The sequence below is a fragment of the Canis lupus genome, chromosome 18 (genome assembly GCF_011100685.1).
Source record: "Canis lupus familiaris isolate Mischka breed German Shepherd chromosome 18, alternate assembly UU_Cfam_GSD_1.0, whole genome shotgun sequence".
Taxonomy (NCBI): domain Eukaryota; kingdom Metazoa; phylum Chordata; class Mammalia; order Carnivora; family Canidae; genus Canis; species Canis lupus.
The window spans coordinates 41,472,839-41,487,652 of record NC_049239.1 but is presented as its reverse complement, the minus strand read 5'-3'; the positions used below and the strand labels follow the sequence as shown (position 1 = coordinate 41,487,652).

Genomic DNA, 14,814 nt, shown 5'->3' with positions numbered 1-14,814 from the left:
ATCTCTTTTTGGGAAATATAACTGTCCACATCTCTTAAAGGGTATGCTGAGAGTTTCGTGTATATTGAATTGAATCTGTAGATCATTTTGGAGTGCATAGCATATTAACAATATTTTATTTTCTGGTTCTGGAGCACAAGGTATCACTTTATTGGGGTGATTAAAAATTGTGTTTTGTTAATATTTATAATTTTTATTTTATTTCATTTTTTAGAAAGCATCTCTACTTTTTAAAAAATATTTTATTTAATTATTCTGACAGATACACAGAGAGAGGCAGAGACATAGACAGAGGGAGAAGCAGGCTCCTTGCAAGCTTGATGCAGGACTTGATTCCCAGATCCCAGGATCATGCCCTGAGTCAAAGGCAGATAGATGTTCAACCGCTAATTCACCCAGGCATCGCAATATTTGTAATTTTTAGTGGAGGAATGTTGTGTTTCCCGAAGTGTTTTTGTTTTTCAGATACTAATGTAAAGGGTGATTAACATTTTGTAATTTTTTAATTGTTATGGATATGTAGAAATGTAATTGAATATTTTATTTGGAACTTGTGTCCTAAAAACTCACTAAATTCACTTATTATTTCTAGTAACCTGTAGGATTCCTTAGAGTTTTCTATGATACAATCATGTTGTTTACAAAAAAGAGGCAGTTCATTTCTCAGAAAGATATGAGTATTTAACTTTTCTATATATCTTTGAGTCTTTTTCAGACAGTTGTGTTTTTTCCTTTATTTTGCCCACTTTAAGGTAACAAATTTATTGCAATGATGTTTTTCTTAAGAACCATTTATTGTCCTTTTAAAATCTGAAGCATATCTGTGATTTTATCTGCTTTTAAATTTCTGATATTGGTAATTTTCTCTTGATTACTTTTGCTAGAAATTTATCAGTTGTAGTATAAAAGTGCCAACTTCTGGTCCTTTTAGTTTATTTTATGTTTTCTATTATATTGATTTTCGATCTTTCCTTCATTACCTCCTCTTTTTTTCTTTACTTTGTCTTTAATTTAGTCCTCTTTTTGTAACTTCTTAAGTTAAAAGCTTAGCTGCCTTTAAAGCTTTATTTTTAACATAAATATGTATTTTAATGGCTCTTTATGTATGATCCTTATCATCTAGAAGACACAATTTACAGCTAAACATATGTAAAGATCAAGTTGCTCAATGGAGCCCATCATAAGCTATTGGAAAATGAGTGAGTTGAAGCCCTTAGAGACTTGATATAGAAGCAGGCTTTTGTTGGAAAATAATTTGTTTCTTGTAGAAACAGTTACTCAGTTGACACTGGACTGAAATTAAGGGATTGAATTAATGCACTGAAAATCATTATGATGTCAGTTGACATAGATTCAGGCCTTGGTCAACGGCATCCATTCCAACACAGAATTAAATAACTGTGACTCGTTCTCTTTTTATGAATTGCAACTTTGACCTCAGTAATTTCCCTCATCCTAAGGCCTTCTCCCTCTGAGCCCCAGGGCCTCTTGATTAGAGATGCTAACAGGTAGAGATAGGACCTCCTTTGTTGCAGACGTGATTGCATAAGTAAATCTGAGACTGGTTCTCCTTTCACTTTGGTATAGATAAGACTTGCCTTACTTAAATGTTCTCCTAAATGAAATTCACAATTTATTATTTGTTTGATATATATATTTTTTCTGTTCAAATTAGAGGCTTTTCACACGTTTGACTGTCTGCTAGTCTTTCTTGGCAAGAACCTAGTTTTTTTCCTCTAAGGATTTTTCTGGGAAGAAAACTGTCCAGAAGGGGTAACTTTATTTGAATTTATTCCAAATATTCTCATGAACTAATGTGTAATGTCCTTACATTCTCTTTCATTGAATACAGTAATGATGTGGAAAGCCATAGGCTGTGTCTGCATATATAAATGGAAAGATTATTTTCCTGATAACAATGGCCCAAGAGATTTCTGAGGATTCAAATATCTGCCCAGGCTGGAGTTTCTCTTCATCACCTATACGTTTCTCTGGTGTGCTTTCCTGTTCATATATATCCCTCATAAGTATGTGGAAGGCCCTAGTTCTTTGGTATGAAACTGGGGAAAGGTAGAAAAATGCTTTCCATTATGGAAGCAGCCTTAGAGATACATTATGAATAACTGAATAGATAGTTTAGTCATTGGTCTTCCAGGAAGCAAATTTCAGAATTTGTTTTGTTAGGCACAGAGACATGTTAATGTTCAGATATATGAATAAAATACTTTTTGGTTGCCTCACCATAACTGCCTAATAAGAGATTCATTCAAGTAACTAATTTAAGGTTATTTTTTAAAATTTGAGTGTTTTTATATTGGTAAATAAGGGCTTGATCAAGCTAATTTCTACTAGTAAGGCCAATTTTTGCATAGTTTTCCCAACATTAGCAGCTTTGTCTTTCTCTGAAGACATTTTCCCAGTGAGTGAGAATGTTCAACTATCTTTGTACAGTTAATATTTGTGTTGTTTTAAGTGTCTTTGTATTTTAGGCATCCACATGGATAGTTCTACACTCATCTGAAAGACTGAGATGATGGGGAGCCTGCATGGAAATGTGGAAAGTGTGACCATTTGGAACTATTTCTAGGTGGACTGATCAGCCACACATTATTATATGTTCTGTTGCAACACATAGTTATGTGAAGTATCTATTGCTATCCACAGTGGTAGAAGCACTATTTTTAACGTCCAGAGAAAAGACCCAAGAAGTAAGTCTTTAAAACAACCAAGGCATATTCAGTAAAAATTCATGTTATTTATTTAAATATAGCTAATGCTTAAATATGATATATTTTCATTGGAAGAGGTCTGAATTAAGCTGGCAAAAATGAATCTAGCCAGTGTATATAAAATATGTTTGGTTTCAGTATTATAGCCTGACATGTTTATTGTCCATTTTGCAAATAACAAAGGGGAATATTAAATGCTTTTTAAAAGGTTTTGTTTATTTATTGAGAGAGAGAGAAAACAGGAGAGTGTGTAAGCAGGGGGAAGAGTAGAGGCAGAGAACCTCAAGCAGACTTTATTTTAGTTTAAAATGAACTAATGGATTGATAAGCAACCTTGGCTCATGGGCTATTACTACAGTTACATAGTATTTATATTATGCCAATTTTATAATTACTGTTAGACATTAAATTAGAAAATTTAAAATCACATATCATATCAAGTCTGTTAGAATATAAAAGAATAAAAGCCTATTTTGTTTTGGAAGCTTGATGTAGGCTGTTATGTGTGAATCTTAAAATTATCATAGAAACCGTGTTTGTGCATATTTCTGAAAAAACTCATGCTAAGGGGGGTAAATTTTGGCCACTAAGATATAAAACTGTAATTGTATAGTACTGTAGTATTTTTGTTACTGTGGGATCTTAATTTATTTTTTTAATAAAATAGAGCCATGTTAACTTAGTGGTTTCAGTTATTAAAGCCTTGTAACATGCTCTCAGTTTTTATAGTTATAAAATCTTTGATGACTTAAACTGTGGAGAATAGTTTGTATACTTAATTTCTACATGTGAATAATTTAACTAATAGATTTATCCTAGTAAAATCCAACACTAGGATTGATAAGATACTCTTTCCTTCAGAAAGTAAGGATTAAAAAATAATAACTGGATATAGACTGCCTTATATCCTTATGTTCTTCAACTGGTATGGCTTTGTCAATCTAGAGCTTCAACAGTGATAGAACTCCTGAACCAAATGGAGTAGTCATGTGAATGAGGCATGTGGACTATTGATCATACCTGGCTTCTAAGGAAACCTCAGTCTTCTGCACTTATCCTCACCCCCTGCAAAAACTATGGGAATGGAATCAACTTGTCTATATTTGGGACTTAGTAATTCTGTAATTCTCCTGAACACTGAATAACCCAAAAGTTTGGGTTTGTATCTGTAGCTGTACAAGTCTTTTCTCATTTAATTTTGTCCTTACTGTTAGATGTAGGGTTTCTGAGGAATCAGGGCTTTTATTCTTTTTGAATTTTCTTTTTTACTGAGATGTGCTCTGTGTTTACTTGTTATGATTTCCTCAAATGCCTCCTCAGTGACCACTGGAAGGCTCACAGGATTTGGCTTCTAGCTCTCTCTCACTAAAGGAGACCTTTCTGAATATGATTTTTCAAAGAAAACTAACATCACTTAATTATCACATTAATATTTTTTTTACCTGTGAATATTCATTTCTTAAACATAATTTCTCCTTCCTGATTTGATACTTCTTTTCTTTCATTTTCTACCTGTCCCCCCCCCAGCTTTCTGCTTGCATCTCGACAAGATACATTTCCTCATAGGTAAATATTACTACTCATATGTAATAAAATAGGCATACAACCTTATTCTATGCACAAAAAGGGGTTCATGAGTTATAGGTGCAATATTCTTTTTTTTTTTAAGATTTTATTTATTTATTCATGATAGTCACAGAGAGAGAGAGAGAGAGGCAGAGACACAGGCAGAGGGAGAAGCAGGCTCCATGCACCGGGAGCCCGCCGTGGGATCCGATCCCAGGATCGCGCCCTGGGCCAAAGGCAGGCGCCAAACCGCTGCGCCACCCAGGGATCCCAAGTGCAATATACTTTTATCCAGAACTTTATCTATAATTCTTGTCAAAATGACAAAGATCCAGATGATTTGTTCTGATGCAATTTAACAGTGAAACATTCAAGAACATTAATAATACTGTAATTTGTTGAGCTTTTACCTAGTGCCAGGCATATTCTAGGTGCTTTATTTATTAATCAAACAACAGGCTTAGGAGGTAGAAACTATTATTATCCTCATTCCAAAATTCATGAAACTGAGTCCCAGAGAGTTTAAGTTGCCCAAGGTCATCTAAATGGTAAGTGTTGGAGCTGGGATTCCAACACAGACAGTCCAGCTCCAGAGTCCACTTTTATTCACTACCATGTTATGCTCTCTCCAAGGATGTTTTGGGTCTTAAATGGGTACACTGAATGAGAAACTTGTAGTCATTATTTGGCCTTTACCATGATCAAATCCCATTTACCACTGGCTAGCATTTTTCAGGGAATAGTGGTTAAGCTTGGAAATTTTTATTTAATTATAAAAATATGAAAAAAAAGAGAAAAATGTCAGCAGAATAGAAGAGACGAGGCTGCATGAAAAGTATTGCAGAGAGTTCGACTGGAAAGGATTCTGCGATCACCTAGTTCAATCATTTTATTTTCCAGCAAACAGACTGAGACAGGATGTAATTATAGTTAGAAGATGACTCAAGCTCATGCCTTCTCACCCTGGCTTAGAGTTTTCCCCTGAGTGTGCTGCTTTTTACAACCTGGGCACTGAAGTTCTATTTTTTTTTCTTAAGATTTTATTTATTTATTTGAAAGAGATAGAACACAAGCAGGGGGATGGGCAAAGGGAGAGGGAGAAACAGACTCCCTGCTGAGCACTGAGCTCTGTGGCCAGGCTGGATCTAAGGACCCTGAGATTATGACCTGAGCTAAAGTTAGATGCTTCCCGGAGCCACCCAGGCACCCGAAAGTTCTATTTTTGAGCACTCTCGGTATCCAAGAAGCACTATAAATAAAACCATGCCCTATTTTCCCCTACCTCTTTTTTCAGGGACTGTTTTTCTTGTCTCACTATGTCGTTTACCCCAAGGGTTTTGAAAAAAAAAAAAAAAACCAAGTTAATGTAACAATTTGTAAAAATTGCAAGTCAGTTCAGTTCCATTCAAATATATTTGCTGAAAATCTAGATAGTGTGTATGGGTTTTTTTTTTAATAGTGTATATGTGTTAAGAGTTGTGCAGTAGGCAAAGATTAAAGGGTGATAAATCTCAACTCTTAAAAAGCTAATAGAGAATCAGACTCCCGTGATAGAGAGTGATATGCTAAATAATTTTGTAGTTGTTTGGTACAGCTCAGTCTAGTCATTATGTCAAAGTCTAGTCTGAACAACTAACAGTGAAATATCATAGTATTAAGTGAATTATTCCAGAAAAGCTGCTATTTTTGGTGCTAGATAAATCACAGTGTAAAGGTACTTACTCACTGCAAATATTACCACTTCAAAGGACTGACTCTATGCTGATTTGTGTAGAGTTTATTGCCACTACCAGAAAGTAAGTTTCTGGAGAGCAGGAATCCTTTCCTTGTTTGTGGCTGCTGACTTCTGTGCCAAGGGCTGACATATTTTAAATAAGGCTATAATAAATATATGACTAGATTTAGGCTTTTGATTGCTCTTTTCTATAAATGATCCACTAAGACTTAGAGAAAGAAATTCTTACTTGTAGGCCAACAAAATCATCTGAAGAGAAATAGAATTGTCAAGGGAAAGTGTAATGGGCTTTTTGGAAGAAGAACTCAATAGGTATCACTAAATGTTTATTGCGTGTAAACTGCTGTAGAAAAAGATATAATGATGAAGACGTATTCTTAACAATGGACATATTTATGGTCATGTTCATGATTTCATTACAGGTCCTGTTCTCATCTCTCAACCTTGAAACAGGCCTTATAGAAAGAGTACATGGGAAATAATAATGTGACAGAATTTGTCCTCCTTGGCCTCACTCAGGATCCTGAGGGGCAGAAAGCATTATTTGTCATGATTTTACTCATCTACATTGTGACAATGGTGGGCAACCTACTCATTGTAGTGACTGTTTTTGGCAGCCCCTCTCTGGGCTCCCCCATGTACTTTTTCCTTGCCTATCTGTCACTTATGGATGCTGTTTATTCCACTGTCATTTCACCCAAATTGATTATAGACTTACTCTGTGACAAAAAGACAATTTCTTTCCCAGCTTGCATGGGTCAGCTCTTTCTAGAACACTTCTTTGGGGGTTCTGAGGTCTTCCTTCTGGTCATGATGGCCTATGATCGCTATGTGGCCATCTGTAGGCCACTGCATTACCTGACTGTTATGAATCGACAGGTTTGCATCCTGCTGATAGTGGTGGCCTGGATTGGAGGTCTTGTGCACTCTATGGTTCAGCTTCTCTTTGTGTACAGCCTCCCATTTTGTGGCCCCAATGTCATTGATCACTTTATCTGTGACATGTACCCATTATTAGAACTTGCCTGCACTGACACCTACTTAATAGGCCTCACTGTGATTGCCAACGGTGGAGCAATCTGTATGGTCATCTTTATCCTTCTACTCATCTCCTATGGAGTCATTCTAAATTCTCTTAAAAGTCACAGTCCAGAAGGGAGGCGCAAAGCCCTGTCTACCTGCAGTTCCCACACCACAGTGGTTGTCCTTTTTTTTGTTCCCTGCATTTTCATGTATGTTAGACCTGTTTCTAACTTGCCCATTGATAAGTCTGTAACTCTGGTTTATACAGTTATCACTCCCATGTTAAATCCTTTAATATATACCTTGAGAAATTCAGAGATGAAAAATGCTATGGAAAAATTCTGGTGTAAAAATTTAACAAAAGGTAGAATAAGAATGTGTCACCTAAACTGAATACACTTATTTTAATTCTAAAGCAAGAAAAAAGGTAAAATTCTAACAATGGATTTAGCCAATTCAATGGATTCTCTAGAGATATTTCTTTTTATTTTATACAAAGTCATCAAAAAATAGAATAAATTATCTTTTGAAGTAAGAATCAATCTGATAGGTAAAAGGATGGATAAAAGGCACAGGTATTTTTCCAATTATAAGTAAAAATAAAATTAATTTCACTGTGTAGCCTTATTTTTCTTGGCTCATATCAAAATGGGTATTTAGAAATGAATTTTTAAGTTTAAAATGTGAAAAGCAATTACCTTTGAAAATTTACTCTCACCTAAATTAATGAGAAAACAATTTGGCTAATACTTAGAATAAGTTACTGGGGCCAAAAGAGTGGTTTCTAGATTTTAATGTTCATTATTCTATCAGTGTGGCAACCTTCTGTACCTGCATTGTGCATCCTGCCTTTAAAATTACTTCCATTCCTCAGGTCAGTGCTTATGCTTCTGCAGTTCAAGACATTTATATGGAGGATGATATAGTGTTTGGTTAGACACTATCAGTGAGCAATTTTGTTAAATGGGATGTTGGATGTTTTCACATGTTGGGATGAAACTGTGTGGGATAGTTAATGATAAAAACAGATTCTAGTTCTCGATCTGAGCACAGAAAACCATACTCATCCAAATTATAAACATATTTTTATCCTTTCCTTCATTAGTTATTAGGTACATTTTTGCAATTCTTCAAAGAATAGATAGAACTGTTTATTTTGTTTTCATGATACTGAAGATATGGGTAAAGAAAGAGGATGAGCACAGGGTGTTATTCTATATGTTGGCAAATTGAACACCAATAAAACATTATTAAAAAAAAGAAATGCATTATTTTGCATAGCAATATGTTTCCTAAAAGTTGTATTCTATTTAAATACTTTGTACTTACAGACTTAGCAATGTTTTCTTTGGTCTAAACAAAATTTGTTTTTCACAGTCATGCAAAAAATACCGATAACAGGTTTTTCTGTCTGCAGTCCATCCTGGAACACTGTAAACTAGGAAGAAGGGGCAGCTTGGGTGGCTCAGTGGTTTACCACTGCCTTCAGCCCAGGGTGTGGTCCTGGAGCCCCGGATTGAGTCCCACATCCGGCTCCCTGCGTGGAGCCTGGTTCTCCCTCTGCCTGTGTTTTTACCTCTCTCTGTGTGTCTCTCATGAATAAATAAATAAAATCTTAAAAAAAAAAAAACTAGGAAGAAAATCAAACTGCTTTCATTGTAACATGGAGTATCATCTATGATTTATAAGAATTTTCTAACTAAAAAAACTGTAGAACTTTTATTTTAAAATTTTATTAAGCATTTTTTCATGCATATTGATAATATATGCAATTAACTTTTAAATATTGTAGTCTCTTAGAAGAGCTAGAAAAAAAGACAAAAACAAAACCCAAGACCAGTAGAAGGGAAGAAATAATAAAGATTAGAGTAGAATAATAAAGATTAGAGTAGAAATATAGTATGATTCAGTCTTTTTAGATTTGTAATATATATTATGTCTCTATTTATGAGATTTAACCAGGGCGTTCTTCAGTACGTACTTGAAGAAAATGTGTATTCTATTTTTCTTGGATGGAATGTGATATCTATATGTATATATCTAAAAGATAATATATATCTTTTAGAACCATGTATTCTGAAATATGCTTCAAGCAAAAAATGTTATTGTTGAAAAAAGAACTTAACTGAGGGTACTCATTTAAAATAAAGATTGTCAGAGAAAAGGTGTTTGGGGAGAATGGGTGAAGGGGATTAAGAGTACATTTATCATGATGAGCACTGAGTAATAACATTTAGAATTGTTGAATCAGTATATAATACAGTGAAACTAATATAACACTATATGTTAACTATAAAAGTAAAAAACAATAATATATCTATATATATCCTGAGCTCATTCTTTGAAAAGATCAACAAATTTGATAAGCCTCTAGCCAGCCTCATCAAACAGAAAAGAGGAAGAGAGGATTCAAATACAATCAGAAATGAAAGACCAAAAAAAAAAAAAAAAAAAGAAAGAGCATAAATAGCAACCAACATGATAGAAAAACACAGGATTATAAGAGAATATTATGAAAAATTATATGCCAACAAATTGGACAATCTAGAAGAAATAGTTACATTCCTAGAAACAAATAACCTTCCATAATTGAATCAGGAAGAAATAGAAAATTTGAACAGGCAAATTACCAGCCATGAAATTGAATCTGTAATTAAAAAAATCCCAACAAATTCCAGAACCAGATGATTTCATAGGTGAGTTCTACCAAACATTTATTATTATTTTTTTTACCAAATATTAAAAGAATTAATACCTATTCTTCTCAAACTATTCCAAATGATAGAAGAAGAAGGAAAACTTCCAAATTCATTCTCTGAGGCTAGCATTACCCTCATACTAAAACCAGATAAAGACACCACACACAAAAAAGAGAACTACAGGCAAACTTGGCTGATGAACATAAATGCCAAAATTCTTAACAAAATATTAGCAAACTGAATCAAACAATACATTAAAAAAATAATTCACCATGATCATTGGGATTTATTTCTGCATTACAAGAGTGGTTCAATATTTACAAATCAATTAATGTGATATATTACATCAACAGAAGAAAAGATAACCATATAATCATTTCAGTAGAAACGGAAAGAACATTTGACAAAGTATAATATCCATCCATGGTAAAGCCCTCAAGAAGGAGGTTTAGAGGGAGCATACCTTTAACATAATGAAGGCCATATATGGAAAACCCATAGTTAACATCATACTCAAACTGAGAGCTTTTTCCCTAAAATCAGAAACAAAATAAGGATGTCCACACTCACCACTTTTATTCAACATATACCGGAAATCCTAGCCACAGCAACTGGACAAGGTAAAGAAATAAAAGGCATCTAATTTGGAAAGGAAGAAGTAAAACTTTCACTATTTGTAGATGACATGGTATTATATATAGGAAATTCTCAAGAATTTCCACCGAAAGCTTCTAGAACTGAAAAATGAATTCAGTAAGGTCACAGGATACAAAATCATTTTACATAAATATGTTGTATTTTATATACTAATAATGAAATAGCAGAGAGAGAAATTAAGAAAACAATTACATATACAATTACACCAATAATAATAAAGTACCTAGGAAAAAACTTAACCAAAAAGATGAAAGACCTGTATTCTGAAAACTATAAAACATTGATAAAAGAAATTCAAGATGACACAAAAAAATGGAAAGACATTCTATGCTTATACATTGTGAGAACAAATATTGTTAAAATGCCAATACTACCCAAAGCAATCTACAGATTTAATGCAATCCCTATCAAAATGCCAACATTTTTTCGTAGCAATGGAGCAAAGAATCCCAAATTTGTAGAGAACCACAAAAGACCTCAAATAGCCAAAGCAATGTTGAAAAACAAAAACAAAACTGGAGGTATCATGATCCTTGAATTTAAGATATACTACAAAGCTGTTGCAATGGAAACAGTATAGTATTGGCACAAAAATAGACACACATCAGTAGAATAGAGAGCCTAGAAATAAACCCATGATTATATGGTCAATTAATCTTTGACAAAGGAGGGAAGAATATACAATAAGAAAAAGACCGTCTCTTCAACAAATTGTGTTGGGAAAACTAGATAGCTACATGCAAAAGAATGACACTGGACCACTTTTTTACACCATACACAAAATAAACTCATCAAAGTAGATTAAAGACCTAGATGTGAGTCCTGAAAAAACAAATACCATATGATTTCATTCATATGTGGAATTTATGGAGAAATCAACAAAATGAGACAAACAAAAAGACAGACTCTCAGAAGTAGAGACCAAACTGATAGTTACCAGCACGGAGGTGCATGTGTGGATGAGTGAAGTAGGTGAAGGGGATTAAGAATACACTTACCATGGTGAGCTGAGTAATGTATAGAATTGTTGAATCACTATATTGTACACCAGAAACCCGTAGAATATGGTATATTAATTTTATTGGAATTTTTAAAAAGCTTTTGGTATTTTTGTGTTGAAATTACATTGATGTCACTGACAACTGAATCTTCATGTTCTGAATATAACAACTCTGCACTCATTTAGGTTTTAATGCTCTTAAAATTTGGAAAAATTTTATAAAATTTTAATATCTCTTTTGATAAATTTATTTATGTTTTTATTGCTTTTTCCCACATACCTACTGAAAATAGATTTTATAAATATTTGTAATTTTTATAATATAAGCCAAATTATATCTCACTGCAAGTCAACAATTTACATTCATTTTGTTAGCAGCACTGTATTTTACCATTGGCACTTCTCTTTTGAAGTGCCTCTTCACGTACTTCAATTTATTTGGCATATTCACAATGTTTTATTGACTTAAAAGCGATTTTTTCATAATGCAAAACTTAAAAGTTTTTCCTAGTGTTTTGGTAGTGTGAGTGGTTGTACTTTTTCTTTCAGTGTTGTCAGAATTGCTGCATTTTTATTTCAAGCTCATATAACAATCCATAAATATTTTCTTCTAGTTTATTTATATTTACAGCTTTGAGTATAAATAAGCTTGCATGTGTGGGAGTTTTAGGGAAAAAAGAATATGTGTGTGTGTGTGTGTGTGTGTATGCACATATATCTTAAGAATTTATCTCCCTTTCTGATATTTCCCACACATTTCTTCTCCCTTCCCTTATTTTCCCTTTCACTATTATTTATATTCCCCAAATGAATGAGAACATATAATGTTTGTCTTTCTCCGACTGACTTACTTCACTCAGCATAATACCCTCCAGTTCCATCCACGTTGAAGCAAATGGTGGGTATTTGTCATTTCTAATAGCTGAGTAATATTCCATTGTATACATAAACCACATCTTCTTTATCCATTCATCTTTCGTTGGACACCGAGGCTCCTTCCACAGTTTGGCTATCGTGGCCATTGCTGCTATTCCTCAAACAGTTAAAAATAGACCTGCCCTACGACCCAGCAATTGCACTGTTGGGGATTTACCCCAAAGATACAAATGCAATGAAACGCCGGGACACCTGCACCCCGATGTTTCTAGCAGCAATGGCCACGATAGCCAAACTGTGGAAGGAGCCTCGGTGTCCAACGAAAGATGAATGGATAAAGAAGATGTGGTTTATGTATACAATGGAATATTACTCAGCTATTAGAAATGACAAATACCCACCATTTGCTTCAACGTGGATGGAACTGGAGGGTATTATGCTGAGTGAAGTAAGTCAGTCGGAGAAGGACAAACATTATATGTTCTCATTCATTTGGGGAATATAAATAATAGTGAAAGGGAAAATAAGGGAAGGGAGAAGAAATGTGTGGGAAATATCAGAAAGGGAGACAGAACGTAAAGACTGCTAACTCTGGGAAACGAACTAGGGGTGGTAGAAGGGGAGGAGGGCGGGGGGTGGGAGTGAATGGGTGACGGGCACTGGGTGTTATTCTGTATGTTAGTAAATTGAACACCAATAAAAAAAAAAAAAAAAAGGAAACATACAATAAACAAGTAAATACATTGGAAAAAAAAAAAAGAATTTAAATCTACTTTCCAAATGGATTTTTGTTGCCTTAAATCCAGTATTTCAAAATGTTAAAAAAGTCCAATGTATTTCCCTAATCTGATATGTCAGGCTTATTATATATCCAAATATCTATGTATCTCCTTTGGTTGGCTGGTTATTTGTAAGCCAATATCTTTTATTTTAGGTCATGTGAGTAGATTTTGATGTCTGATAAGAAGCCTATCACCCAATACTCTTATTAAAAACAACGTTTTCTGTTTTGAACAATTATTACCCACATAAGTATTAGATCAAGTTCAGAGGTCTTAGAAAGAAACCTATTCAGGTTTTGTTTGACAATTTATTCAATGTCCAACTAATTTGGAAAAGCTCTACTATCTTCTTTTTTTTTTGAAAGATTTTATTTATTTATTCATGAGACACACAGAGAGAGGCAGAGACACAGGCAGAGGGAGAAGCAGGCTCCATGCAGGGAGCCTGAGTGGGACTTGACATGGGACTTGATCCTGAGTCTCCAGGACCACACCCTGAATGGAAGGCAGGCACTAAACTGTTGAGCCATCCAGGGATCCCCAAGCCCTGCTATCTTGATCACATTGAATCATTCTATCTGGGAACATGAAAAAAATCTCTGTTTTTATTTAGGTCTTAAGTATATCTATATTTTTCTCATATGGATCTTCCTTTTTTTTTCTAGTTGATTTCCATATATTTTGTTATTTGGGTTGCATTAATGAGAGATACCCTTTCTACATTATATTTTCTAAATAATTATGACTACTATTTACTAAAAGTATTTATCAGTTTAATCTTGAATTCAGCCACTTTACTGATTTATCTCATTTAAAATGATAGATTTCAGTTAATTCTGGATTTGCTACATACATGATGCTAATATTTTAATGATTTTTCTTTCTAATATTTTGTATCATATTATATTATTGTAATAACATAGGAAAAATGGGATAACTGAATAAAGGAAATCTTGACTCATTCTTAGGTTCAATAGGAATGCCTGTGGTATTTTCTAGTTAAAAATTTCTTCATTAGAGGCATCTGGGTGGCTCAGATGGTTTAGCATCTGCCTTCAGTTTGAGTCATGATCTCAGGATCCTGGAATTGAGCCCCATTTTAGGGCTCCCTGCTCCCCACTCAGTGGAGTCTTCTTCTCTCTTTCTGCCTCTCCTCCTGCTTGTGCTCTTTGTCTATCTCTCAAATAAATAAATAAAATATTAAAACAAAATAAAAATATCTTCATTAAAGAGAGGTGGTGACTCCATGCCCTCTTCATTTCTCTCTTTCTCTCTCTTTTTCTTTTAGGAGCCAGATATTGAAGAATAGAACATTCAAAAGGAATCACTTATCCTAAGGAAGTTGGAGACTTCACCATGCACGGTCAGGGGAAGGAACAGGCTCAGAAAAGACCCCAAAACCCTTAAGTTTGCACCTTAGGCTGCTTCTTAGCACAGAGATAATCTATAACAGTAAAAAAAAAAAAAAAAAAAAGAAACCAATATAATAACAAAACCAAACCAAACCAAAAAGAAACCCCCAAAACAGCAAACCTGGGAAAGGGAGGAGAATCTGATCTCCAGAATTACTACATTATTAGATTCAAATGTCTAGTTTTCAGCATAAAATCTGGAAACATAGAAAAAAACCCAGAAAATACAGCTCATTCAAAGGAAAAAAATAAACCGATAGAAATTGTCCCTAAAATCTCTGAGGACTGGACGGGACTTGAACACACTGTTTTAGAGATGCTCAAAGAAGTAAAGG

At 34.1% G+C, this 14,814-nt stretch overlaps 1 protein-coding gene across 1 annotated transcript; it reads left to right on the top strand.

The window, feature by feature from the left end:
- Window positions 1-6,501: 6,501 nt before the first annotated feature.
- On the top strand, window positions 6,502-7,446 carry OR4A39 (olfactory receptor family 4 subfamily A member 39). Its single transcript, NM_001388950.1, has one exon. It carries the CDS (start codon window positions 6,502-6,504, stop codon window positions 7,444-7,446), a length of 945 nt encoding a protein of 314 aa, NP_001375879.1.
- Window positions 7,447-14,814: the final 7,368 nt, after the last annotated feature.